Source organism: Ictalurus punctatus, chromosome 18 (genome assembly GCF_001660625.3).
Source record: "Ictalurus punctatus breed USDA103 chromosome 18, Coco_2.0, whole genome shotgun sequence".
In the NCBI taxonomy this organism is placed as follows: domain Eukaryota; kingdom Metazoa; phylum Chordata; class Actinopteri; order Siluriformes; family Ictaluridae; genus Ictalurus; species Ictalurus punctatus.
The window spans coordinates 3713031-3737963 of NC_030433.2; the positions used below are offsets into that span (position 1 = coordinate 3713031).

The 24933-nt window shown below is 40.1% G+C and overlaps 1 protein-coding gene across 15 annotated transcripts in view; it reads right to left on the reverse strand.

The window, feature by feature from the left end:
* Positions 1–5093: 5093 nt before the first annotated feature.
* The window catches only part of ehmt1b (euchromatic histone-lysine N-methyltransferase 1b), a 37766-nt gene continuing 17926 nt past the window's right edge, over positions 5094–24933 (reverse strand). For 11 of the 15 annotated variants that reach the window (XM_047161758.1, XM_053687728.1, XM_047161749.2 and 8 more), the window contains 24 exons: positions 23318–23451; positions 22962–23117; positions 21990–22061; positions 21584–21701; positions 18815–18964; positions 18074–18243; positions 17786–17929; positions 17438–17664; positions 16228–16422; positions 15962–16044; positions 15762–15868; positions 15520–15642; positions 14741–14842; positions 14523–14627; positions 13966–14120; positions 12574–12627; positions 12157–12324; positions 10978–11122; positions 10201–10278; positions 9963–10078; positions 9774–9860; positions 9528–9606; positions 8510–8685; positions 5094–6664 (listed from right to left, as the gene is read on the reverse strand). In XM_047161758.1, the coding sequence (XP_047017714.1) occupies positions 6478–6664; positions 8510–8685; positions 9528–9606; positions 9774–9860; positions 9963–10078; positions 10201–10278; positions 10978–11122; positions 12157–12324; positions 12574–12627; positions 13966–14120; positions 14523–14627; positions 14741–14842; positions 15520–15642; positions 15762–15868; positions 15962–16044; positions 16228–16422; positions 17438–17664; positions 17786–17929; positions 18074–18243; positions 18815–18964; positions 21584–21701; positions 21990–22061; positions 22962–23117; positions 23318–23451 (3131 nt within the window). In that variant the 3' untranslated portion in view covers positions 5094–6477. The remainder of the gene's footprint in view (positions 6665–8509; positions 8686–9527; positions 9607–9773; positions 9861–9962; positions 10079–10200; positions 10279–10977; positions 11123–12156; positions 12325–12573; positions 12628–13965; positions 14121–14522; positions 14628–14740; positions 14843–15519; positions 15643–15761; positions 15869–15961; positions 16045–16227; positions 16423–17437; positions 17665–17785; positions 17930–18073; positions 18244–18814; positions 18965–21583; positions 21702–21989; positions 22062–22961; positions 23118–23317; positions 23452–24933) is intronic. The other 4 variants (XM_047161750.2, XM_053687726.1, XM_017492745.3 and 1 more) reach the window with 4 other exon arrangements.

Genomic DNA, 24933 nt, shown 5'->3' on the forward strand with positions numbered 1-24933 from the left:
AGTGGTGTGTCCAGTTTCCAGAAAATTGGTGGGTTGGAAAATTGAGGTAAAGAGTCGATTAAGAGATGGCGCCGCCTAATTGTGTAGGCTATAGAAAAATTGCATTGTTAGCATATCATTCATTTCTTGGTGCAAAATGGATGCCACATGGCATGTTCTTAATATTGAAAGGATTTGGACAAAAAAACAGACTATTTTCCCCCCGAAGGTGCCGTCTGATACCTTGTGCTACACGTAGCCACACCCTTGTCTCTAACTCATCTGACTCAAAATGGCCACATGCCGAAGCGTGGTATCAGTATCTTACCAGAGACCTTGCCAACAATGCAATTCACCCGTCCAGGATTCTTTTGCAAAAGTTAAAGTCCACTCAGTTTTCCTCTCACACTCTAGAACTCTCTCACTCTAGTGCATTTAGCTACAGTTTTATTGTAGTTTTTTTTTTTTTTTACTTATTTATTTTAAACCAGACAGTATACGATGATAAGAGACACTGAGCACTTTTGGACATGTTGGAAAATAGAGTGTGAAGGAGTGACAGATCAGTTAATTCACACTACCGTCTAGTAACACACAGCTTTCTCAGAAGAAGGAATTCCCGAGGAAACAGAAGTATGAAATTGTTCAGCACTGCCATCATTTGATCTATAGTTTCTCAGTGTGAACGTCACCCGTTCCGTCCCTTAAGGCACCGGAAGTGGCTCAGAGCTGCTGGATGGCTGGATTTTTCCAGGAATTAATCTGTATGTATCAGTAGGAGTCTCTGATCTCCATCCATATAAACATTCATCCCAAACCTTCATCAAACCCGTCATCAATGTGATAAAAAAATAAATAAAATAAAAAAAAAAGCACAGGCAAAGATGCCACCTTTCTATCAAAAGGGACATACTTTGGACAGCTTTTTCATGAATTAAGCACAAAGACGTAATCCAAGCATGATCATGTGCATATAAGGACTTGGTCCATCTACAGCTTTCAGTAAATGACATGTTTATATAGCCTACAGTACAATTAATAATGTGAAATAAGGGAAGTAAGTCATGTGCAAACAGCATATTCATACTGTAATGCCCTCTAATGGCAAAATAATGCATTACAAAAGCTCATTTTCATCCATTAAACCATAAAATTCAGTTCATATATGAAATCTTTTTGGCACTTCTTCCATTAATGTTATAGACATTAGAGATCTGACTATATACCCAAATGTGTTTTGCTATTTAAATATCTGTTTATATTTCAAATTGTATCCTGCTACTAGGATTGTTTGTTGTTGTTGTTTTTTTTAAACAAGGAAACCTATAAGTTTTTTTTATTTTGTATTTTTACATTACATTACATTTACATGTATTCACTTAGCAGAGACTTTTATCCAAAGCGACTTACAAATGAGAAAGATACAAGCAAAATTTTTAATCTTAACAATTTATCATCAAGTACATTTTAAAGCCCCAAATCAAAACTTTTGTATAGAGGTCCTGAACCGCAAGAAATAAAATGCATAAAAGTCATTATTTTGACTTAAGTTTTCATTACTTCAAGATATTATGCTGTTATTTATTTATTTATTTATTTATTTACAACTTAATCATTTTAAGTTAACAATTTAAATCGCCGTATTGACATATTCTGACTCCTGACCTAATTCCATAATGGCCATTGCAGCCATTTTGACCGTTGAAATGTCAGATTATGATTTTGTTTATAATTAAATCCTACCTGGGTCACAGTGCGAAAGTAACCATCGCAGTGTTTTCGCCGAACTATTTTTAGAAATAAAGCCGTAAATGTCAATGAAAGAAGATGTGACAATCAAGTGTTTTTGCATTGTGTTCGAGCCTATCAGGTTCAATTATGCAAATGCAGGTCATGTAACACCAGTGAGTGCATGTAGGTCTTGGCATATTTACCATTTGTATAATAATAGAATCAAAATTTCTTGATGATTCCTTTTTTTCGTTGTATAATTGTGTATTGTTGTTGTTGTTTTTTGGTTTTTTTTACTATTATGGAGCCACTATGTCACAAAACATATCATCAAATAAAGGTAAAAAAAAAATTAAAAAATGATAGCCATCAAAACAACTTTTGGGTGTTTCTCAGGAAAACCAATTTTAAATGATGGACTATGTTTCTCATTTTCAATTCTCACCTGCTCCACCACAGCGTGACATCATCTTGGCACATCTGATGCGCACTGATAAGGTCTGTACCCTTCAGGTCATCTGGCCTCTCTAGGTCAATAACGGTGTCGTAGCTGCTGGACTGAGCCACGCTCTCGACGCCTTCATACGTTTGATTGGCCTCAGCGAGGGCAGAAGTGTGAGACACGTCAGCCATCGCTTCCCTCCTCATCCTCTGCCTGTCAGAGAGCTCAGGGTTGTGAGCCCAGGAGCTGTACTCCACTCCCAGAGTCAACATCCGCCATGTTCTAAGTGTTACCGAGCGCACAGCTGCAGTCATGGGACAAACACATGTGAGTACAAACAAATTAAAAGCAATGGCTAAGCATAAAACTGCACTAACCTACCAAGCTTAATTTGCTTTTTATTTTTAAAGTGTTGTATCAATTCGAACCACTCTCTATCCACACAACCTGCAAGTTATATTTTAAAGAAAGACCTAGAATATATATATATATATATATATATATATATATATATATATATATATATATATATATATATATATATGAATTCCCCTTCCACATGCCAATATATGCACATTTCTGCCTTTATACGTATGAAAATTATTTCCAAATAGCCAGAAATATTGGAACAATTCATTTTAAAGGCCATTTTCTAAGCGAATGGCAATACACCTAATCCTATATCATGTGAAATATTATAATTTAATGCTAGATAAATATGATTTCTGATCATTTGTCTACTGTAGATACTGGTGCCTGTTTATAATCTACTATAAACACCATTATTATGTATTTATATTTATCACAATCTTAAGTGATATTTATTTTTGCAAGGTCTCAAAAGTATTAGACTGACTAGAGATGTACTGTTACAATGGATTTTAAATAAGGAGTCAAACAGGACAGGGAGTGCTTTTACTGGAAAATAGTCACCAACAAGATGGTGCAGTGGGGCTGAAATTGAGCATTTTCCAAAAGTGCCCCCCCCCCCCCCCCCCCCATTTATACCAGAGCAATTTACATCATACGTTTATAGTTATGTGTTAAATGTTAAGGAACGTCCACAAAAAAATGATTTTCTGTTACCACTTACTTTTCTATTTCCCTCACCAGCCTTTCTTTTTCTCTCTTGGAAGTTAATAAGACAATCAAATTCGGCTTTGTGCCGTTACTGAGAAACCGCAAAGCCGTCCCTTAATTCTGAAGATTTCCCCGTTTATTTCGGGCATTTCTAAAGCACTGACACTGGAGACTCCGCCCTTAAACGTTAAACAAACATCCCCTTAAAGAAAACATCACCATATCATCAATTAAACACTTTTTCAAAATCTGTTGATGTGGAAATATTGGATATTTTAACATATTAGAAACCGATACGAATCAAGAATTCAACATCACTGTGGTATAAATGGAAACCATAAAAAGCAGTCCATCGGAGGTTCTTATTTACAAATACACTGGTACACTACAAATAAGGTCAGCACTGACTCACCAACAATCATGCACACATGAAGTCTAAACCAAGCTTAATCCTACCATAAACCACAGTTGATCTCATCTCCAGCCATTTGGAGTTAGACTGCACATTTCCTCTCATGGTTTCTCCTTCTTGTTAATCTCAACTTGGCTTAGCATCCAGTCTCTCAGAAGAAAAATTTGAATAGTGTATGCACTTGAAGCAGGTGATCTTAAAGCACTTGCCACCAGATGATGAGGACAGAGTAGCTTGACCCCAAAGGATCTCCGGCTCTGTGGAATGCGGAAAGGCAGTTCCTGTCCCGCTCATTAAGAGGCTTTATCTTGCCAAAAGGCTTCAATACCCTGAATCAGCTAAAAGTCTTACTTACTCAGGAAGACAATAAGTATATGGTTTACAAAGCCTGCTGGTGCACAATTAGAGAGGCTTCCTGTTTTTTCAAAATAATCTCTGCTTGTGTATACAGAAAGGTCCAGGAGTGGAACTACCACAGCGCAGCCGGTGCACTTGCATGGGGGTTGTGACACAGGTGGGCCTCGGCGCTGATGCCACTGTGTGGCTAATTGCTTACTCCAAACTGTGGAAGCAGAGATAATGGCACTCTCCAACAGTTAATTTAGTCCATTTAACCACTCCAGGTTGTTCGATCTGCCTTTTAAAAGCAGACAATCAAAGGCAAATCTATTTCATGGTTAAAATGAACTTTTCGACAAAACAATCCATTGCATAAGGTTGTTGTGGTACAACTTGGAACCAACACGAACGAATCAGGCATTAGTCAGAGAAGCAACCAAGAAGTAACATGACGCTACCACCACCATGCTTCACTCTGACAACGCTGCTCTCTGGGTGTTAAGCAGTGCTGGATTTAGGGATAAACTGCTGATAACTTTTGGACCACTCACCTTGAAATCATAATTCCTCTTCTTCCTGAATTCCTGTACAGTGCCAAGTGTTCTTGTTTTGCGAGTTACTGAACAGTATTCGATGTATATTTTTAAAAAAACTTCTACAAAATTTGTCAAATAGTCACAAAATTTTGTTCACAGCATTGTGAGGCCAACCCAAACAATACTTGATTCTTGGGGGTTTGATAGACAGGATGTTTCATCCATAACATGCAAACAAATTCTTGTCACGTATATTTACTAACATGACCTAATGTTAACAATCTTTGAGTTCATTTGTAGCTTGGGATGGCTACTGGATACAGTAAGTGAGGAATTTCACAGCAACAGCTTAACATTTTGCCTTATGATGACAGCCACAGTGGCTTCTGGTCTTCCTCCATCACTAAGGGGTAGGGCTAAAAAGTGCTTGGCCCCCTTAATCGCTGCTTGCAACTATATTCATTATTATTATTATTATTATTATTATAAATTGATAATAATAATAATAATAATAATAATAATAATAATAATAATGATTTAATTTGACTTCCTGTCCCACAAAAAAAGTGTCATCTTTTATTAGAAGTAAATTTATTAGAGAAAAAAATAATTACAACCACCTTCGGGTCTCGGTTGAGAAAAACGTAGCATTTTTTTTCCTTTTCATTTTGCAGTGTTTTGGATCTACATGGCAGAATGAGCACAATGGTTGTGACTATACTATCAAACATTAAAAAAAAAAAAAAAAAAGAAGGACATAGCTTCACGGTCAACAATAAAATCATTAAATGTAACAAAATGGGTACAGGCTAACAATGTCATCTACAGTTAGAAAACCGAAGGTAAATTTAATAAAAAATGAACAACAAAAAAAAAACATCACTTGGTTAATCTTCTTTCCGAATGTGTATTCTCACATCGCGTTATAAAAAAATAAAAACAAACAAAATCTTTGTTCAGCACCATTTGCGGTATTCAATAACCACAAATTCCCTAACCAAAATTCCTATTAGACTACATATGGCCTTTAATGCCAAATGTTAAAGTTTTGACATGATGATCATGAAGGAAAGACAGACCGTCACTGCTGAGATGAGTTCATCCACTCCTGGAGATCATAAAGCAGGTCGTTCAGAAATCCTCTCATGACCAGTTTACAGTTTTGCAGCAATGAAACAGCATAAGAAGCTTTTCAGATTTAATCAGTAACATGCAGGAGTCAGCTCAAAGTGGGCAGTTTGTCTCTGAGGCTCACGGTCCCTCCCACGGTCTGTGCAGGATTACAGGAATACATCCAGCAGATGGGAATCGATCGACAAACTGGCAAATAAATAACGTCCAGCACCGATGAGAATTTAACCACACAAACAGACGCTCATAATATCTGGAAATGAGTCAACTGAAAATAAAATAATAATATATGTTCATCACACATCTAGCTTTTTTTTGTTTGTTTTTTTTGAAAATACAACATTTATTTGGGGAAATTTTAAAAGTTCAAAATAAAATGAAGAATGAAGTCCTTGAGAAATGTACGTGTGCCACAACGGAGTGCGTCTCGTGTCGGAAAATCTGTAGACGAGGAAAAGTAAACACATCACGGCTTTTGCATTGTGTGTGGACGTTGGTAACATTAAAACATCATCTTCTGCATGTTCAACGGACACGGAGTGATGCATAATCGTGCAGGGGCTCGAGGACAGCCTCGAGCACGACCTCAGCTTTCCGAGAGCAAACACACTACAGCACCATAGTCAGATTATATCCTCCGCGAACACAAACTATCTGTACATGTGCATAACCCTTAATCTGCAGTCCAACAACGAGTTAAACCAAGAGCGCTGTAGCTGAAAATGCCAGTGGTCCAGGCTGCCTCTCTGCTAGGATTCCCCTGCTGAGGGGTGTGTGCAGTGGCGATGGCTGGTAGATGGAGGATAAGGGTAGGAGCATGGCAAGGCTCAGGTGGGGCTGGATGGTGTGGTAGATGAGCTGGTGTCTGGGAGGGTGGTGGCCTGCGGTTCTCCTGGCGTGCTGTCCGCCTGCCGCTGAGCGATCGCTGCCGCCGAGTGCTTACACTGAGACGAGCCGCACTGGCAGCTGAACAGTTTGCCCTTCACGTCCCAAAAATGATCACCATAATCAAACCTGGAGAAAAAAAAAAACAATGTGTAAGGTCATGTGTAAGGGGTAGTGGTGGCTTGACGGTTAAGGCTCTGGGTTACTGATCGGAAGGTCGGGGTTCAAGCCCCAGCACTGCTAAGCTGCCATTATTGGGCTGCTGAACAAGGCCATTAACCTTCTCTGCTCCAGGGGGCGCTGTATCATGGCTGACCCTGCGCTCTGACCCCAGCTTCCTGACATGCTGGAGTATGCGAAGAAAGGAATCTCACTGTGCATATGTGTGTAATAAATAAAGACACATTTTTGTAGGACAAACAAAAACACGTAACCTATATGACGTTGACCTTTAATCTGTTTATAGCTACATTTAATGTTCAGTTCCTGTTATCATTTATTTTACAGCAGCTATTAACATCACTAGCCTCACAGCTGAAGTTAGAAAAGTCCTTACTGAGCTTCTTTCCATAAAATGTTATATTAAACAAACAAACAAAAGTCACCTTACAAAAAACTAAATGTTATGTTAGGAGTGTGCGATATTGACAAAAAATTTTTATTTAAAAACCAATCTCGATATTTTAATGGAAGTAAAAATTTGTGCCCAAATTATTATACGTAAAAAAGTTTTAAAAAAGTATTGAACAAAAATATACAATGAAAAAATTGGCCAATGAGGGTAAATCGCTGTTAAGCCCGCCCACACGTGAGATTTGTGCCAGAATTGCAAACGTAAACTTGCGGAATGTAAATAAAAACTTTGAAAGCGTAAATAAAACCTCTGGCAGCGCATTCATAAACCATGATTAGCGAAAAAGAACCTTAGAATTTTTTTTTTTCACGTTTCAGCATGACGACACGAAGCAAACCTCCAAATCAACAAAACAAGATCAAGGTTTTGGAATGGCCCATTCAGAGTCCAGACCTAAATCCAATCAAAAATCTGCGGGGTGACCTGAAGAGGGCTGTGTACAGGAGATGCCCAGTCAATTTGACAGAGTTAAAATGCTTTTGCAAGGAAGAATGACAAAATATAAAGTCAAGATGTGCCAAACTGACTGACTCTTACCCAAAAAGATTGAATGCTGTGATAAAATCTAAAGGTGCTTCGACTAAGTATTAGTTTAGGGGTGTGCACACTTGCGTAACCAGGTTATTGTACATTAAAAAAATAAAACTCCCCCCCTAAAATGATTAGTAGTTTTTCATTTTAACGAATAGGTTCAAATTCCACAATAAAGGCAGAAAACATTCTGACATGATTTCCCGTGATCACAAATACCTGCCATTTTAACAGGCGTGTGTAGACTTTTTATATCCACTTATTACACACTTAATGCGTGTGAACTCGGCGGTTTTATTATTCGTTTTTGCAAAAGCGAGCGACATACTCGAGGTCAGACAATGTCAGATAAAACAACAATTAAGATAATATCATAGACGTTTTCGAATTTATTTATAACAGTCTTAGATGTCGAGCAGTCACCATACGAGAGGAGTCCCCATGAATTCGCAGTTACTATAGAAACAATGTATTTAAATGAGCGCATTAATACAAACCTGTGATTGGAATTACAGCCTGCACTGCTGTCAGAGCTGCTGTTATAGAAAATTAAAATCAACACCATCTGACCAATCAGATTTGGGAACTCAACATGATTGGTTATATGATTAAATATGATTAAATCTTCAATGCAGTACACCTTTAATTTATTTTTTTTAAAACAGTGAATGAAATATTCAAATGTCCCAAATTTGCTGTTCAGCCATCTATATTTACCCCTCATTACACTACACTGATGAGACGCTAACGAGAAGCTAATGACTGCAGATTAGCGGCGCTGCTCGGGGGAATGCAGAGGCACGGCTCACCCTAGCTCGTCTCCGGCGCTGATGTTCTTGCTGGCGAAGAACGCGATGTGCGGGAAGCGCAGGTCCTGGTGGGAGGTGAACACTCGGCAGGGGAACAGGTTCGGCTCGCAGTGGTGGTTTATGAACCGGCTGATGTTGCCATAGAAACGGGCGTCTATACAATACATATCGCCAACCTGCAGTAAAACAGGGAATGTTGGTTCGTGAGCCCAAAAGTATGGGGTTAAGAAAAGAAAAAAAAACAGGGAGGACTAAAACAGCTTTCGTCATCCCTAAAGATTAAAATAGCAACAGCTTCCTGTTAGATCGGATCAAAGCTTGACTGCCGACAGTAGTATGAGTATTATGCTAATTGTTCTGACTGTAAGCAGACAGTTCTGACAGTTATACTAAATGAATCGCTTACAGAATTTTGTACTAGGTAACAAATGCTATAAGTATTAGGGAACATTTGTTCAGTGAAACTGAAAAACCTATGCACTTCCTTCCAGTCCCGTTCATCTATGAGAGTCTGGGAGCCACGACATCATGCTCACCACTATAATAGTGGACGACGGGCTATTTTTAGGAGCAATGGGAGTATTATAATGGAAAAAAACAAAACAATTCTATTCAAGTACACAAACCATCCAATGCACTGAAAACATACAGGCACAATAGGGATGCACAATGTACACCAGTTTCAAAAGGTTATAAATCTCTTATTAATAACACAATAATAAATACTACTGAATACCCTGGTGTTCCCTTCTTTAGTGCGCCTACCTCAGAAGGCAGCTCATGCTCATAACATGCCCTAGGTGCCATTTTAGGACACAAGAATGTGTGAAATTTTGCTCAAAGCATCTGCACTCTTACCTTGTTTCTACCTTTAGGGAAAATACAAAGAAAATGGTGGCAAAAAAACAAAACAAACAAACAAACAAACAAAAGAAAAACGCCAGACCAGCAGTGCTTCGCTGAGACATATCACAAAAGCCAGGCATTATAAGGTGGATTATTTTTAGTCTGGTGCTACCTTGCTGTCCAGGCTGAAAAGGTAGGAATCAATCTCCCGGACATCTGCTTCTGCGTCTGAGATGATTTCCCCGACGTACCTGTGCAAAGGAGGACATCAGAACATGCACAAAAATGTACTCCGCACACATACACGGTGTACACTTCAGACAGATATTTTATTTCCTAAAGGGAAAATAATGTCTAGCATTCTCAGCCTAAGCCAGACAGACAGAGAGACAGACAGAGAAAAATGAAAGAAGCTCACTCGCAGACGAAGGTTCCTTGCTGGATGTCCTGTAATGTCCGAACACCCCAGCCCGTTTTTTGAGTCCTGAACAGCTGCAGTCGAATCCTGACAGCAGACCACATTTAATACACAAAAAACTCCATTACAAAGTACTGAGAATCACCACATCATGTTGTACATTGTATATTCATGGCGACACGATGCTACCGTAGTCCATTTTGAACAACGCGGTTCTTGCAGGTTCTCCAGCAGGAACAGGCATGGTTGCACTCGAAAATGAAAGGCGGTTCCTCAGAGCAGAACTCTGGCAGCAGACGGCTCTCCTGAGAGCAAACGCGACAGGTCAGTGCGTCGTGATCGTGTAACCGTGTCAGACACACGACTCTGGAGCTCGGTAACATCAATAATTAATAGATGGATGTGGACACAAGATATTCGGCCTCACCTTGTCATACCAGCAGCGCAGGCTGAGCTGACCGCACATGCAGCTGGCCGAGGAGCAGTCGTCTTTACAGATGCAGTACTGGAAAACACAAAACCACATGGAGCAATCAGAGACCGCCGATTTATAATTCAATAGAACGGTATGAAAAGGCAACGCTCTAATAGCAAAAAAGGTTTGTCTGCAGATCGCACACCACAGAAGCCATGTCTTTAAAGCAGATATGGATATGTGCTTATGTCCATATATGGAAATTATTTTATTGGATTTTCCCCTCTATATTATGCTTATTATAACACAAACATAGATGTATACATACAGTACCAGTCAAAAGTTTGGAGACACTCGACCGAAATGTTTCTCATGATCTTAAAAACCTTTTGATCTGATTATATATATATATATATATATATATATATATATATATATATATATATATATATATATATATATATATATATATACACATACACACACACACACACACACACATACATATACACACATATATACATTATATATATATATATATATATATATATATATATATATATATATATATATATATATATATATATATAATAGAGGAATATTTTCCTCATCTTGTTTACATGGAAAGTTGCAATTTTTTTTTATAGCTATTCAAAATAAAAGCACATCAACACAGAAGTGACTAAAGGGTCACTTTCATCTATACCACTCAAAGACACACCTACCGGTCTTGTCCTCTGCAGACACACCTTTCTCAGTCACTAATAGAGATACTAGAAGCTGCATTACCTGTAAGTGAGTGATGTTTTTGTCTATGTTCATGGGGGAGGTGACACAGCTGTCAGGCACATATTTGTAGTCATTGGGGCAAGGCTCATTGTCCACAGCGTTCACACATGGCACAGGTACTCTCTCGTAACCTCGAGATATATCCCTGAATGCAGGCAGATGAAACACATTTTGTATTTATCGACACTAAACATATAAACACCAGCGTAACCTGGTGAATGTGTTTACGAAAGTCAGGAAAGGGGAGTCGGTCAGTCAGTCGGTCGTTAAGTAATTAAGAAAGTACGTAAGCCAGTAAGTATGTCATTAAGTAAAGTAAGTAAAATAAGTCTGTAAGTCATACCGTCAGGCAGTCAGTCAGAAAGCTAGTAAGTAAGTCAGTAAAATAAGAAAAGTAAGTAAGCAATACAGTATGTAAGTCAGTAAGTTAATAAGTAAAATAAATAAAGTAATGTCAGTAAAGACAGTAAAGTATGTCAGTAAGTACGTCAGTAAGTAATTATTCAGGTAAGTCAGTCAGTCAGTCAGTAAGCTAGTAAGTAAGTAAATAAGTCAATAAGTAAAGTAAGTCCATAAGTAAAGAAAGAAAGAAAGCCAGTAAAGTAAAACAGTAAGCCAATAAATAGACAGTGAGTCAGTAAGTAAAGTAAGTCAGTAAATAAATAAAACAACCCCCCCACCCCCGCCCCAAATAAAACAAAGCAAAACAAAATTAGATTCAGCTTCATGAAAATGTATTAAAATGAAATGAAATGAAAATAAATGAACCCTGTCTACCACCGTATTCTCGTGGCATCACAATAGGGGAATAAAGTCAATTAATTAACTTTAATTAAGTAAAGACTGTTTATTTTGCGTTAGCTGGCTCACAGTCAGCCATGTCTGGAAAGGGAAATATTTAGTTAGTAATTGTGTAACTTTGTAAACAGATTATTCCAGCGACAGATATGACTTGCTGGAATGGATATTTTGATGCACTGTTGCATATGTTTGAGCTAGATTTATAAATAAATAAATAAATAAATAAATAAATAAATAAATAAGTATGAGGATGTGGTAGACGAAACGATGATACAACATCACGGGGTTTGAGACTCTGAGAGAGGCTGCACTACAGACTAGTAAATAAAATGAACATACTAAATGCTATTTTTACACTAGCATGATGGTTTAAGCTACCTGTTGAGGAGCTTCTCTCCTGAGGCGCGTCCTTCACCGCTCGCCTCCCTCTGCCTCTTGCTGGCGTGCAGAGCGCTCCACACCTTGGAGTTCTGGCTGCAGCACTCTAGTGGCGAGTCTCCTTCCCTGTTTTTTAGGTTCACATCAGCCCCCCGCAACAGAAACAACCTGCAGTTGGCATAAAGTTGAAATGTCCCGTTGTTGCGAAGCTTACTGACAAAAAATTTGGTTTGGATTCTTTTCCTATAAAAGCATGTGTTTCCCCTTATTCTAGACTCTAGAGAAATGTGCCACTGATTACAATTTTTATTTAGTAAAGAATGACATCATTATTATTATTTTATTAAAATCCGTTTACAAGTTACATTTAATGTTGTGGAACGCCCATGAAATGAGTTAGTTCCTCTTATCACTTACTTTATTACAGCTATAAACAGTCCTTCCCTCACCAGTCTTTCTTTTTTCTTTCTCCTGAGACCACAAAGCACAACATAGTCTCTCCTGAGCAGCTTTACCACCGACTGTTACAAAGCGCTTACGCCGGTGACTCCTTTCACGACGATTATACTTTTTCTTTGCTAAATTACAACAGATTTTTTGAAATAATGTTTATCATTAGTGTTCGATTATACAGTGTATCCGGCATACAAGTCCCTTTACCAGAGAAACAATAATGCATTGATAACAGACGAGTGCAGGAATATAGACCCGTGATTCGCCTTCGCCTACTTTCAGAGCTGCCGTTAAAATGAATCAGCACCTTCGGAGAATTTAACAGCGCTCCAGTGGAAAAAGGTATGAGCGCCTAGCTTATGATGTATTATATGTCAGTTGTTCTTTTCTATAGAAATGGAACATCTGATCACTTGAGCCACAACTTGGGGGGGGGGGGGGGGGGGGGGGTTGGATGCAGTTGGATCAATCCAACTGCATCCTACACATCGTTAAAGTCTGATGGAGGTTTGTTATATGTCGTCATCTATAACTGACAGTTCAAGTGGCGTTGTTTATGTAATGGCCAAATCATGGCGCTTTATCTGATAACGATATTTTATTGATGATATCTAAATATAATAAAACGTCGTGGAGGCGTGGACGAGCGCCGGGTTTGCGAATGGAGGGCGGAGTCGGAGAAGGCGGGTGGTAAGGAGTGCACCTGTGGGGAATGTTGGACTAATGAATGTTCTCTGTTTCAGTGAAACGAGGTGAGGATACGAGAGAGACAGAGAGAGAGAGAGAGAGAGAGAGAGAGAGAGAGAGAGAGAGAAAGCACTGAGAGAGTGCGCGTGTGTGTAAATAAAACAAACCCGAGAACGAGAGAAAAATATTAAAGCGTGAGAGTGTGGCGAGCCTGCCTCTATCTTCCGTCTCCTTGCCACCTTTAAAAAAGTGTCACAAACGTGTTAACCTATCTATTATATTCACGATAAAACAATAACTGACTGTCACTGTAAAGTAGAAAAATATTATTTACACCGTCAACCACTTTCATAAATACAATAAATAATTGAATATTGCAAAACCATTTGGATGATCATGGATAGTTTTACACAACATTCTCCACATTCTTCATCTGAATTTCTGCTGCTACAAGAAGCACAGGCTTTCTCAATTACAGATCAGAAACCAGTTCCTATACATACTCTTAACTTGAAATTTCTGAATGGATTGCACCATCACTCCAGTACAGTACGCCGCTCTCTACTAAAACTTGAAATAGGGCAAAGGTGTCTTCTGATCTGTAAGCGTTTACATTATGCATTCCAATGAAATGAGAATTAATTAGCTGCCTAATCAGGTTGAACTCACGTGACACAATCCAACCGGTTTTCCCGCGATGCGATGTGCAAGGGCGAGTCTCCGTGCACGTTGACCGTGTTAAGATCGCACTTGGCACTCAGAAGAACGTCAGCGATCTCCACACAGCCGGAGAAAGCTGCCCAGTGCAAACAGATATTTTCCTCCTACCAAGATAAAAACACCACGCAATGAAATAATGCCCCAACATAACCAACATAACAGTCAGGTCATAAGATCTCTAAAGGCCAGTAGAGGGGTACTTTAGCTGTGCTGTAAGTTTGTGAAAAAACCCCCCAAAAAAACAAGATCCAGTGAGAAATCAAATTTTCCCAAATGTAATTGATCAGCCAAGACGTTTGGTGTATTTCATTTGTTTCTTAAATAGGAACATTGAGAAGCTATGTAAACTCATTCGATAGCATGATAAACCTTTTAAAAAAAAGAAAATAAATAAAAATAAAGAACAAAGTGATTCTGGTCGTCCAACATGGCTGTTGCATAATAGTAAAATACTAAGTGTGTAAATGTGATTTTTTCCCCCCTCAGATTTGAAGACCCACACTGACCTTGTCTCTGATGTTGGGATCGGCATTTTTAGATAGCAGCAGCTTGACCAGTTCGACGTGTTTGTACTCTGTCGCCCAAATCATTGCTGTCCAGCCACCGTCGTCCTGCAGACAAGAGGATAACTGCAGGACTGGAGATCCCCAGCTACAAGTCTAAAGACTAGAACCTGATGACATGACTACGGTGGGAAATGCACAAACATTGATCTCCTCTTTACCTGACAGTTAATGTCCACAAGGCCTGTAAACAGCAAGTGTTTTACGATATTAAAATGTCCAGCCTTAGCAGCGAGGTGGAGACACGTAGAGCCTTCAGCATCCTAAAGCCATGGGAGATTGAAAAGAAGAGTTTTATGTTTTTATTCAAAATGTTTCAATCCATAAGAAACATGCAGGTCAAGGTCAGCAGGCATACAGATACAGAGATAGAATAGATACAGACAGACATGGATATGCAGACAGATATATAGGAAGAAAGAGACAGACAGATAGGCAAACATGGAGAGACAGAGAAAGACAGACAGTTAAACAGTTAGACATACATACAGACAGACAGATAGATGGACAGAGATACATAGACATAGATGGACAGACAGAGAGGCAGATAGACAAACAGACAGGGATAGATAGATAGTTGTAGATGGACAGACAGAGAGACAGATAGACAAACAGACAGGGATAGATAGATAGTTATAGATGGACAGACAGAGAGACAGATAGATAGTTAGACAAACAGACAGAGAGATAGACAGACATAGATGGACAGACAGGTAGATAGGTAAACAGACAAGTAGACAGACATAGATGGACAGACAGGTAGATAGGTAAACAGACAAGTAGACAGACAGACAGATACATAGACAGACAGACAGATAGTTAGACAAACCGACAGAGAGACAGATACATAGACATAGATGGACAGATAGGTAGACAAGTAGACAGTTAGATAGAGACAGACAGTGCTATAATATTAAACTGCATGGTGTAGCTTGGGGACCTTGTTGGAAACGATGGCTCCAGCTCTCAGTAGGTAGCGTACTGTATCCAACTGATTGTTCTCACAGGCCTCCATCAGAGGTGTGCGCTGGTCCTCATCACATATGTCCAGGTTGGCACCGGCCTGACAGGCAAACATAAACAACCTCATCTTTTAAACATGTAAATAAAACCCTGGATGGGTAAGGTTAAAGCAATGCGGTTAAGATTAATCCCCTATACATGAGGTGCACTAATGCTGACCTGGACCAACATGTGGCAGACCTCTTGATGTCCGGCCTCAGCTGCTACATGAAGCGGCGTACGTTTGCTCTGGCTCTCCATTTTAAAGTTTGGGTCAATTCCATCCACTGAAAAAACAGAGAGAAACATCTGCATCATAACGGTGATCAGCGTGAAGGGTGTAAAAGGCTACGTAGCTGAGTAAGAGGACAGCATCTTACCGAGCATCATTAAGACTTTCTGCAGCTCCCCCTGCTTAGCAGAGATGTACAGCTGTTTAGGGTGAAAGCGAAGCTTCTTGGGCCTGAAAAGGAGAAATGCAACAGGCATTAGGTCAATCATGAACATATACCTCATTATGAATAATATGAGAGCAAAACTATTATCCGCCTCATATAATTTAGCCAAACATGGCACGAGCGCAATACTTAATTGCAAATTAAAAAACGTGTGACAGGCAGAGTTTAAGTCAGTCTATTTTTCTTACTTCTCTGCATCCAGTGCCAACAAAATGGTTTCCAGAGTCTCCTTAGGAGGTGTTATAGGGGGTCCGGCAACAGCTCCTGCACCCACGTGTTCCGGCCTGCTGGCTTCCGGGGTGAGTGATCCATTCCCAGCTTCAGAAGGTTTGGATAAAGTGCTGTCTGCTCTCCCTTCTCCCGGTAATGAGAGGCGAGACAGCCTAAAAATCATACACACGTTGGGCATCATTTATCAATATGCAAGTAAATGTTTTTAGAGGTCACACCAAACTAAAAATGCTGTTTTTTTTTCCCATACATAAATACCAATCACCCTTACATTACATAAGCTCTTTCCAGGGCACAGCGCATTTACATTTAGTATTGCCCACAAGCCTCCGTAAAAGGCAAAGCTCACAAACCTGAAAATATCTAAATAACGACCAACCAGTGAAAGATCACCTCCTCAGCACGGAATGTGCTAAATCTTCCAGTAATGCAGCTCAGCCAGTGCAGCTCACACTAACGTTTTTCTTCATTTATAGGGTGCTATTTCTTTTGTCCTAATTGAATGGTTAGTCTTATTAGTCTTCATTTATACATTTGTTTTTGATCGTTTCATACCAGTAATGCATTTTTCACAAGAAACTTCACACGTTTTCATTAAATTCATGTCTCATTTAAATAAATACGTGATCTAAACTTGGTAGCGTAGTCCATATATATATATAAATATATATAAATACGCGTTAGCTCAAGCCAATTATACAATTTGAAGCCACTAGCAAGTCTTGTATGTAAATTTATACAAATTCAGGAGCTCCTGTAAAATACGAACATTTTTCAGAAGTGGATTTTCATGAATCCCACTTTTTGTGTGTGTAAAAGTTCCGGCAAGTGATCTTCTAATAAATTCCTTCGTATCCAGGCTGATAAATGAGGTCCATAAATTGAAGTTTTTAGAACTGCCTAGTCATTAGGTTTCTGTTCAAATGATGCATTTACTTGAAGCATATGCCTAAAAAGGTAGGAAAATGTGTAGCATTAACTACTTTACTAAAAACTTTGCTTAGGCACATGTAAAGGTATCACCTCGAACTGAAATCAAACAGTCAGCAGGTTGATAAGGATCAGATACCTTACATCACCACCACCAACACCCGATTGGTGTTTGATAAAGGATTTACATCTAATGAACGCTAAACACCGTTTTAAAGTGCACATGTATACCCATACCCTCCAGTGGTGGTGTCTGCCTTGCCCTCTGAAGTCACCGGGGTGCTGGGGGTCTGGCTCTGGGGCACTGTAGAGGTGGTGTCTGCTTTGGCGATGGTGACCTCTTTGGCCTTGCTGACCTCCTCACCGCAGTGTGGGCAGAAGCTCTGACCTTTCAGTACTGACGCGCAGTGACTATGAAAGCGGTGAGAGATGTTCACCTCTGGCTGGCACTCCATGAAGGTTCCCTACATTACGGTAGACCGTGGTGATTTCATGAACGTTATTTAAGCTTCTTGAGAGATCTCAGACAACAGCAGGGAAATAAATAAACGATCACCTACAGCTCAAAGCTACAGGCACACTCACCGCCCTACAGAAGTAGCCACAGCCAGGGCAGCACTGATGTTTGATCATTCCTGTGCGATGCTCCTCACACAGCACCAGCAGCTGCACAGAGTTCGACGGCCTCATCATCTCGTGCTTCAGCACTGCACTTTGACACCGACTCAGCTACACGGGAACACAGATGGAGTGTACTCTGATCATGCGGCCCAAATGTAAAGCCTTTTTTACTGTTTATGCGCACCTCTGACACCTCTAGATCACATCATTACGGATAGAAATTCATACATACAGGATAAGTTAGCTACTCACATTGCTTGCACTGCATGTTCTCACCTGTCCATCCACACTCTCGGTTGCCATGCACTTCCTGTCAGCCAGAGTGAGGATCTCTCGGCTCTTGGGTGTCTCGATGCGGCAGCTACACAGCGGAAGCTCCTGCACCATGTCCGCCGATGAACTCTGTGCTGTGCTAGAGGCTTCTAAACGACACACAACACATCTCTTATTTAAGAGAAGCTATGCAAGTTTATCTACAGTTTACAATTAGCTCTTTTACGTGGAAATGCTTAAAAAGCTTTCAAATCATTTCATTATTAAATAATAGTAAAAGTATTTACATTAAACGTTCTACAAACAAAAATGTCAAACATGCCTCCTAACTAAATTTGACAGGACATTCAATTAGCTGACATCCTTAATGCTTCATATAGAAACTTTAGTGGAGGACAAAATAAAATATATGAAAACATGATTATGGGAGGTATATTCTATCTAGCCTTATTTACACGGTATTAGACTGGCAAACAAATGATGGTATCTTGGGGTAGAAAGAAATATCTCTTGAACACAGGTAGTGGTATTTATGACCACCAGGGGGCATCCTTTCCTCTTTGTTCTGAGAGCATTCCACTGATGAGTCATCAGCAGCATGGGAAGAATATCTAAAAATCAGTATTTTCAACTTACGGTTAGGACAAAACAAAGGAAAAACCGGTCCACTTGGAATTCAAATGTCCTCAGCATAGTTCAGTATATGGTGTCAAATCTCACCAGTGCTTTCTGTGTTTAGCAAGGCATCCTGGGCTTTCAGGTTAAGCGACTCCAATGGAACCTCTGTGTACTCTTTGTCCTGGTCAGCAGGAGAAGTGAGAGGAGCAGTAGTTTGGGCTGGAATCTCTAATTGAGTCTGGGCATTCATGCCTAAAAGTGGAAGATCAAAGACAGAGAGAACTCAAGACCATTCTAGAACAATTCAGGGAAAATACCAGACCCAACCCAGTTCAGTTTAGTCTCAGCCATAATCAGTCTCTGCTTGGAACTAAACCATTCGAGCGGTGCTTTTTGGCTGGAGGGTAGTACCCCTAGCATGAGGATTGGTGATCACTGGCTTAGAATACCTTCATCTAGCACAAGGATTTAACCCCTTACAACCTGGAACTCAAGCATCATGTTACGAGTTAAGAAGAAGAAGAAGCCTTTATTTGTCACATATACCTTACTGCACAGTGAAACTGTTTTTTCGCATATCCCAGCTTGTCAGGAAGTTGGGGTCAGAGCGCAGGGTCAGCCATGATACAGCGCCCCTGGAGCAGAGAGGGTTAAGGGCCTTGCTCAAGGGCCCAACAGTGGCAGCTTGGCGGTGCTGGGGCTTGAACCCCCCGACCTTCTGATCAGTCTTAACCGTTGAGCCACCACTGCCCATGGCCTCCTCTTTGACTACTGCCCTTCTTACCTGGTCACTGACTTGTGGCGGACAGCTTTCTCTAGACAGAGTCATGGTTGTGCCACACCTTTGCCGGAAAGCCTTTTGGAGACTCCTCCAAAAAACTGTTGGAACGGCAAGGCCAATTCATTTCTTTGTGCTATACACCAAAGACATTTGGGTTCGAGATCAAAAGATACACATGATATGTGAGTTTAGGATATCAGCTTTTATTTCCTCATATTTACACTTGGATGTATTACACAACATAAAACATATAACCGTTTGTATCAGACCACCCAATTTTAAGGTGAGTAAAAATATAGGAACAGCTAAGTCTTGAAGTAAATTCAAGCAAATAACACTTAATATTTGGTTGCATATCCCTTGCTTGCAATGACTGCATAAAGCCTGCGACTCACGGACATCACCACATTGTTGGTTTCTTCTATTGTGATGCTTTTCCAGGCTTTTACCTTTCGGATGTTGCTTGTTCCGGGGGTTTCTTCCTCCGCTTTTCCCCCTGATGAAGTCCGTTGTTGAGTTGGCATTGTGTTTTGGATCATTGTCTTGCTGCATGAAGTTCCTCCTGATTAATTTGGAGGCATTTCTTAGTAAATTTGTAGGCAAAATGTACCTGTAAACTTCTGAATTCTTTCTGCTGCTACCATCATGAGTTGCATCATCAATAAAGATTAGTGACCCTGTTCCAGAAACAGCCATACATGCCCAAGCCATGACACTACCTCCACCATGTTTCACAGATGAGCTTGTATATTTTGGATCACGGGCAGATCTTTACTTTCCCCACACGTTGGCCTTTCCATCACTTTGGTAGAGGTTCATCTTGGTTCCAGAACTTTTGTGGCACATCTCTGTATTTCTTTGCAAATTCCAATCTGGCTTTCTGATTCTTACTGCTGATGAGTGGTTTTTGCATCTTGTGGTATGGCCTCTAGATTTCTGCTCTCAAAGTCTTCTTCAAATGGTGGACTGTGATACCTTCACCCCCGCCCTGTGGAGGTTGGTGACGTCACGGACGTCACTTCACAGGTTTCTGTCATCAGCTGTTGTTTTCCTTGGTTGACCAATTCGGTGTCTGTTGTTCAGTACACCAGTGGTTTCTTTCTTTTTCAGGACATTCCAATTGTTATATTGGCTATACCCAATGTTTGTGCAATACCTCTGATTTTCTCTCTTCTGTCAGCTTCAAAATGGCTTGCTTTTCTCCCATAGCTCTCTGATCTTCATGTTGGCTTATCCTTTTTAACAACAAATGCAGTCTTCACAGGTGATACTGAAGGCTGAAACCAAGAGTAGATGTTCAGCGCTATTTATTGTTTAAACAATCAATCTAACAGGACACACCTGGGTAACAAAAAAACACCTGTCAGTCACATGTTGCAATATTTTTGCTTGCCTAAAATAATTGGGTGGTCTGATACAGAATGTGCCATGTTCTAGGCCATTTAATACATCTACATATAAATACCAGGAAATAGAGGCTGAAATTCTAAACTGTCTTCTCATATTTTGATCTCAAACCTAAATGTCTTCAGTCTACAGCAAAAACAAATAAATCCAATAGCATCGTATGTGGAAAAGGGTTCTCGTATCATAGGAGACCAAAACTGAACTTATTTACCCTTGGTAAAAAAAAAAAAAAAAAACAGCTACATTTGGTAGAAACCCAACATTGCTTTTCACCTTGAGAGCACAATCCTCACAGTAAAGCATGGTGGTGGTGGGATCATGTTGAGAGTTAAACTTGGCTTCACTGACTTTTCATGGACAGCCTCCTCTTAGCACACTTGCGCTAGTGCCATATTCTCCGTGTTTTTCAGTAATGGATTTAATGGTGCTCTGAGAGATGTTGAAAGCTTGGGATATTTTAAATAACTAAACCCTAATTGAACTTTGTTCTTGGTTTTTCCTGATGCTGTTTGTTTAGGGATGTTCTCTAGCAAACTCTGGAACAGGTGTATTTATATTGACATCACGTGACATTTTAACCGTACACAGATAGACTCCATTCAAACAATTATGTTACTTTTGAGGCTTGACACTTACAGTGCCCTCCGCTAATATTGGCACTGTACTTCCAGATATAACTCTACCTGAAATTTCCATGGACTTTGTCTTAAACTTCTTTTTACGTTTCCTGGCAGGCCGGAGCCAAGGGCTGTCTGCCTTGGCCTTCTTTTTCACCTTCTTCTTCAAGCTGGATTCAGAACTCTGAGGAAGACAAAATTCATTTTAAACAAAGTCGGCCCTATTCCTTAACTAATAAGACTGCATTTTAACTTAGACCCGTGTTGTGCCTTTAAAAACTTGACCAGTCGTGAACTAGGTATTAATAGCATACAAAAAGACAAAAAAGGAGTAGACCACTGCCGTACTAGTTTAATGAATTCTTTTAGGAGTTCTATACTGACAGGAAATACTGTAGGGCTTGGAAATTGCTCGACTGGTTCGGAAGAACAACTTTAGATCTTTAGATGAAAGGATGCCTGGTGTGCTCACCAAGTCTGACTCATCTTGCTCTTCTTCCCCTTCCTCTTCTGCAGTCTCCTCAGACTCGTGCTCCTCTCCAAGCTAAATCATACGTAAACATACATACATACATACATTTTCTTAACTAATCCTTTTCATGGTCAACGTTTGAAATTTGATATGTATATATAGTTCTGAAAATAATAATCCGGCTTTCCTGAACTGAAACGTTTCTCCTCGTGCCAGAACGCAAAACTGTTACTCTTTTGCATACATCTCACTCACGAGTCAAGTTCTAGCGTTTAAAAATCCGGCAAACGTGACGATTGAGAAAAGGGCATTTAGAGATTTAATTTCAATTCCATGGAAATACACCCCGCCTACCTCGACGTTTATAACCCATTTAATATTTATAACCTCTTCACTCCACTGATCATTGTCCATGCTAACATCAGTGGGGAAATAACCACTGATTAATTCAGTAAATTGAATTCCTTTGGCAAAAACGATGACGCCTAGCTATCCAACAACTTTATCAAATGCTGACATTCGTTGTGTGAAGAAAAAAAAGAAAAGAAAAAATAATCACTTAAAAGTACAGCGAGGGTTTAAACAACCTTATGCAGACTGGCTTTACTAGTGTTTGTTAAACTGGCTCCATACACATCGTAACCTTTGCAGGCGGACAGCCAAGGCAAGGTTAGAAATTAGACTAAAATAAAAGCATGTCCCTTTGGTAAAAAAAATAATGATGTTTTCACTATGTATATTACTAGTAGAAAATCCTTCGGTCAATTTGGTGGTGAGGAAGGCCAGATCTGTCTTCTTCTATTCCTTCTACTTAAGCAGTTGTGTGATCTTTATAAACCTTACTGCTAACTATTAGTACAGCCAGCAATACTGTTTAGGTTATAAGAAGAAGACTTGGCTTAGCCGACATCCACATTTTCCCTCTCACATATTCTACATTTCTGCAGGCTGGTGAGGAAAATAAGTCCACACCTGTGGGATTGAAGCCAGTCTGCTGTCCTCCTGAGATGCTTCGGCCATTTCTTTTCCGGTCATCTCTTCTTCATCTTCGGAATCATCGTCCGACTCTGATTCGTCAGACTCGTTCTCTGCTCGATCCCCGTTCACCTGCACAATCTCTTTTGGCTGCTGCAGAGCAACAGATTGCAAAGAGACTTGTTAAACTTGCCCAAAAGTCCATGGGAGCTCAGAAGCACCTAATGGCTACATCCATCAACAAAATAACTCGGACTACAACACAAAGGACAAGCAGGGGACAAGACAAAAATAACCAAAGCTTCAAGATGCATCAAGGTACTATGTAGAGATGGTGTGTCTGGAATGCTGACCTCAGGAGTGGCCGGAGACTGGGGCGCACGCTGGAACATCTCCAGAACCGTGCGCTGCTTTAGCACTTTGGTCTTCTTCTTGGGAACAAGGCTGTATGTTCCCATCTTTCTCTTCTTCTTCCTCAACACAGATGCTATTGAGTAAGCAGAAGTCTGCAGTCAAATACTAACACATCACCAAAGGCAAATAAACCAGTTTGAAGATATGGTGTGTGTCATGTACGGTTATTTATTTATTTATTTTTTCCACCAGAGTACTATACAGTCAGCTCTGTTAGTACTGGCACCCTTCAAAACAATTTACTAAAAGCTTTTTTCCCCCTCAGAGACAATGTAATATTTGAAATAACTGTTAAAACAGATCCTTGATAATCTTATTTCGGTTTAATAATTGTTCCTTTTAATATTTCAGACTTTATCCAAGGTTGCTCACATGTAAACTCCCTTAATCATTTATCACAATAAAGAAAACCAAAAAGCTTTAAAATAAAAAAAAAACAACATAAAAAAGACAGATGGCTGTCGACATCCACCATCTGGTAATGGACAGAAAAAACCCCAATTCCATTAGGCCCAATCAGAGTCATAAAAAGTTTCAAAAGTCTAAAGAAGAGAATGCATTAGCATACACCTTCCCAGTGAGGACAGCAGTGAACACGCCATTTTCAGTATGTACATTGGATATCTATCAAATTGCACGGGGATCCCCTTTGCAAAGTTTTCTTCAAGTCATTCCACAGGATTTTGATAGGATTTAGATCTGTGATCAGACTAGGCCATACTTCTGTTGACTTGGATTTGTGTCTTGAGTCTTCATTATGCTGGAAGGTGAACATTTTCTTCATTTTCAACTGTCTAACAGAGGCCTGTAGGTTTTATGACCAAATAGATTGGTATTTGGAGCCATCCATGATTCCCACTATCTTGAGCCCCATAGCAGGATGCTGCCACCACCATGCTTCACCGTGGGTATGGTGTTATTTGGGCAAGGTCTTGTTTTTGGGCCAAAGAGATTTTTTAGAGTTATGCCCAAAGTCTTCTGCCTTGGGCTCATCAAACAGTAACACATTTGTCATGTTTTGTCAAAACGTCGGCAGGTTGGATGTTTTTTCTCATGAGAACACGCGCTACCCCATAGCCCAGACATGAAGAATACGAAAGACTGTTGTCACATGCAGGGTGACCAGTACTCGCGAGACATTCCTGCACCAGCGTCTTTAATGTTACCCACGGTCTCTTGGCACCCTCCCTGATGAATTTTCCTCTTGTCCATTTGGCAATTTTGGGGGGACATCCTGTTCTTGGTAATGTCAACGGGGATGCTCATTTTCTCCACATGTTGATGATGGCCTTCATGGTGTCCAATGGTATAGCTAATGTTTTCAAAACTCGCTTGTACCCCTCTCCTGATCAATACCTTTCGACAACGAGATCCCGTACATACATGCTTTATAAGGGCTTCTTGGACCAGGAAGGACCCAAGCCCGGGGCGGCTGTGGCTCAGATGGTAGAGCGGGTTGTCCACTAATCGTAGGGTTGGCGGTTCGATTCCTGGCCCACGTGACTCCACATGCCGAAGTGCCCTTCGGCAAGACACTGAACCCCAAGTTGCTCCC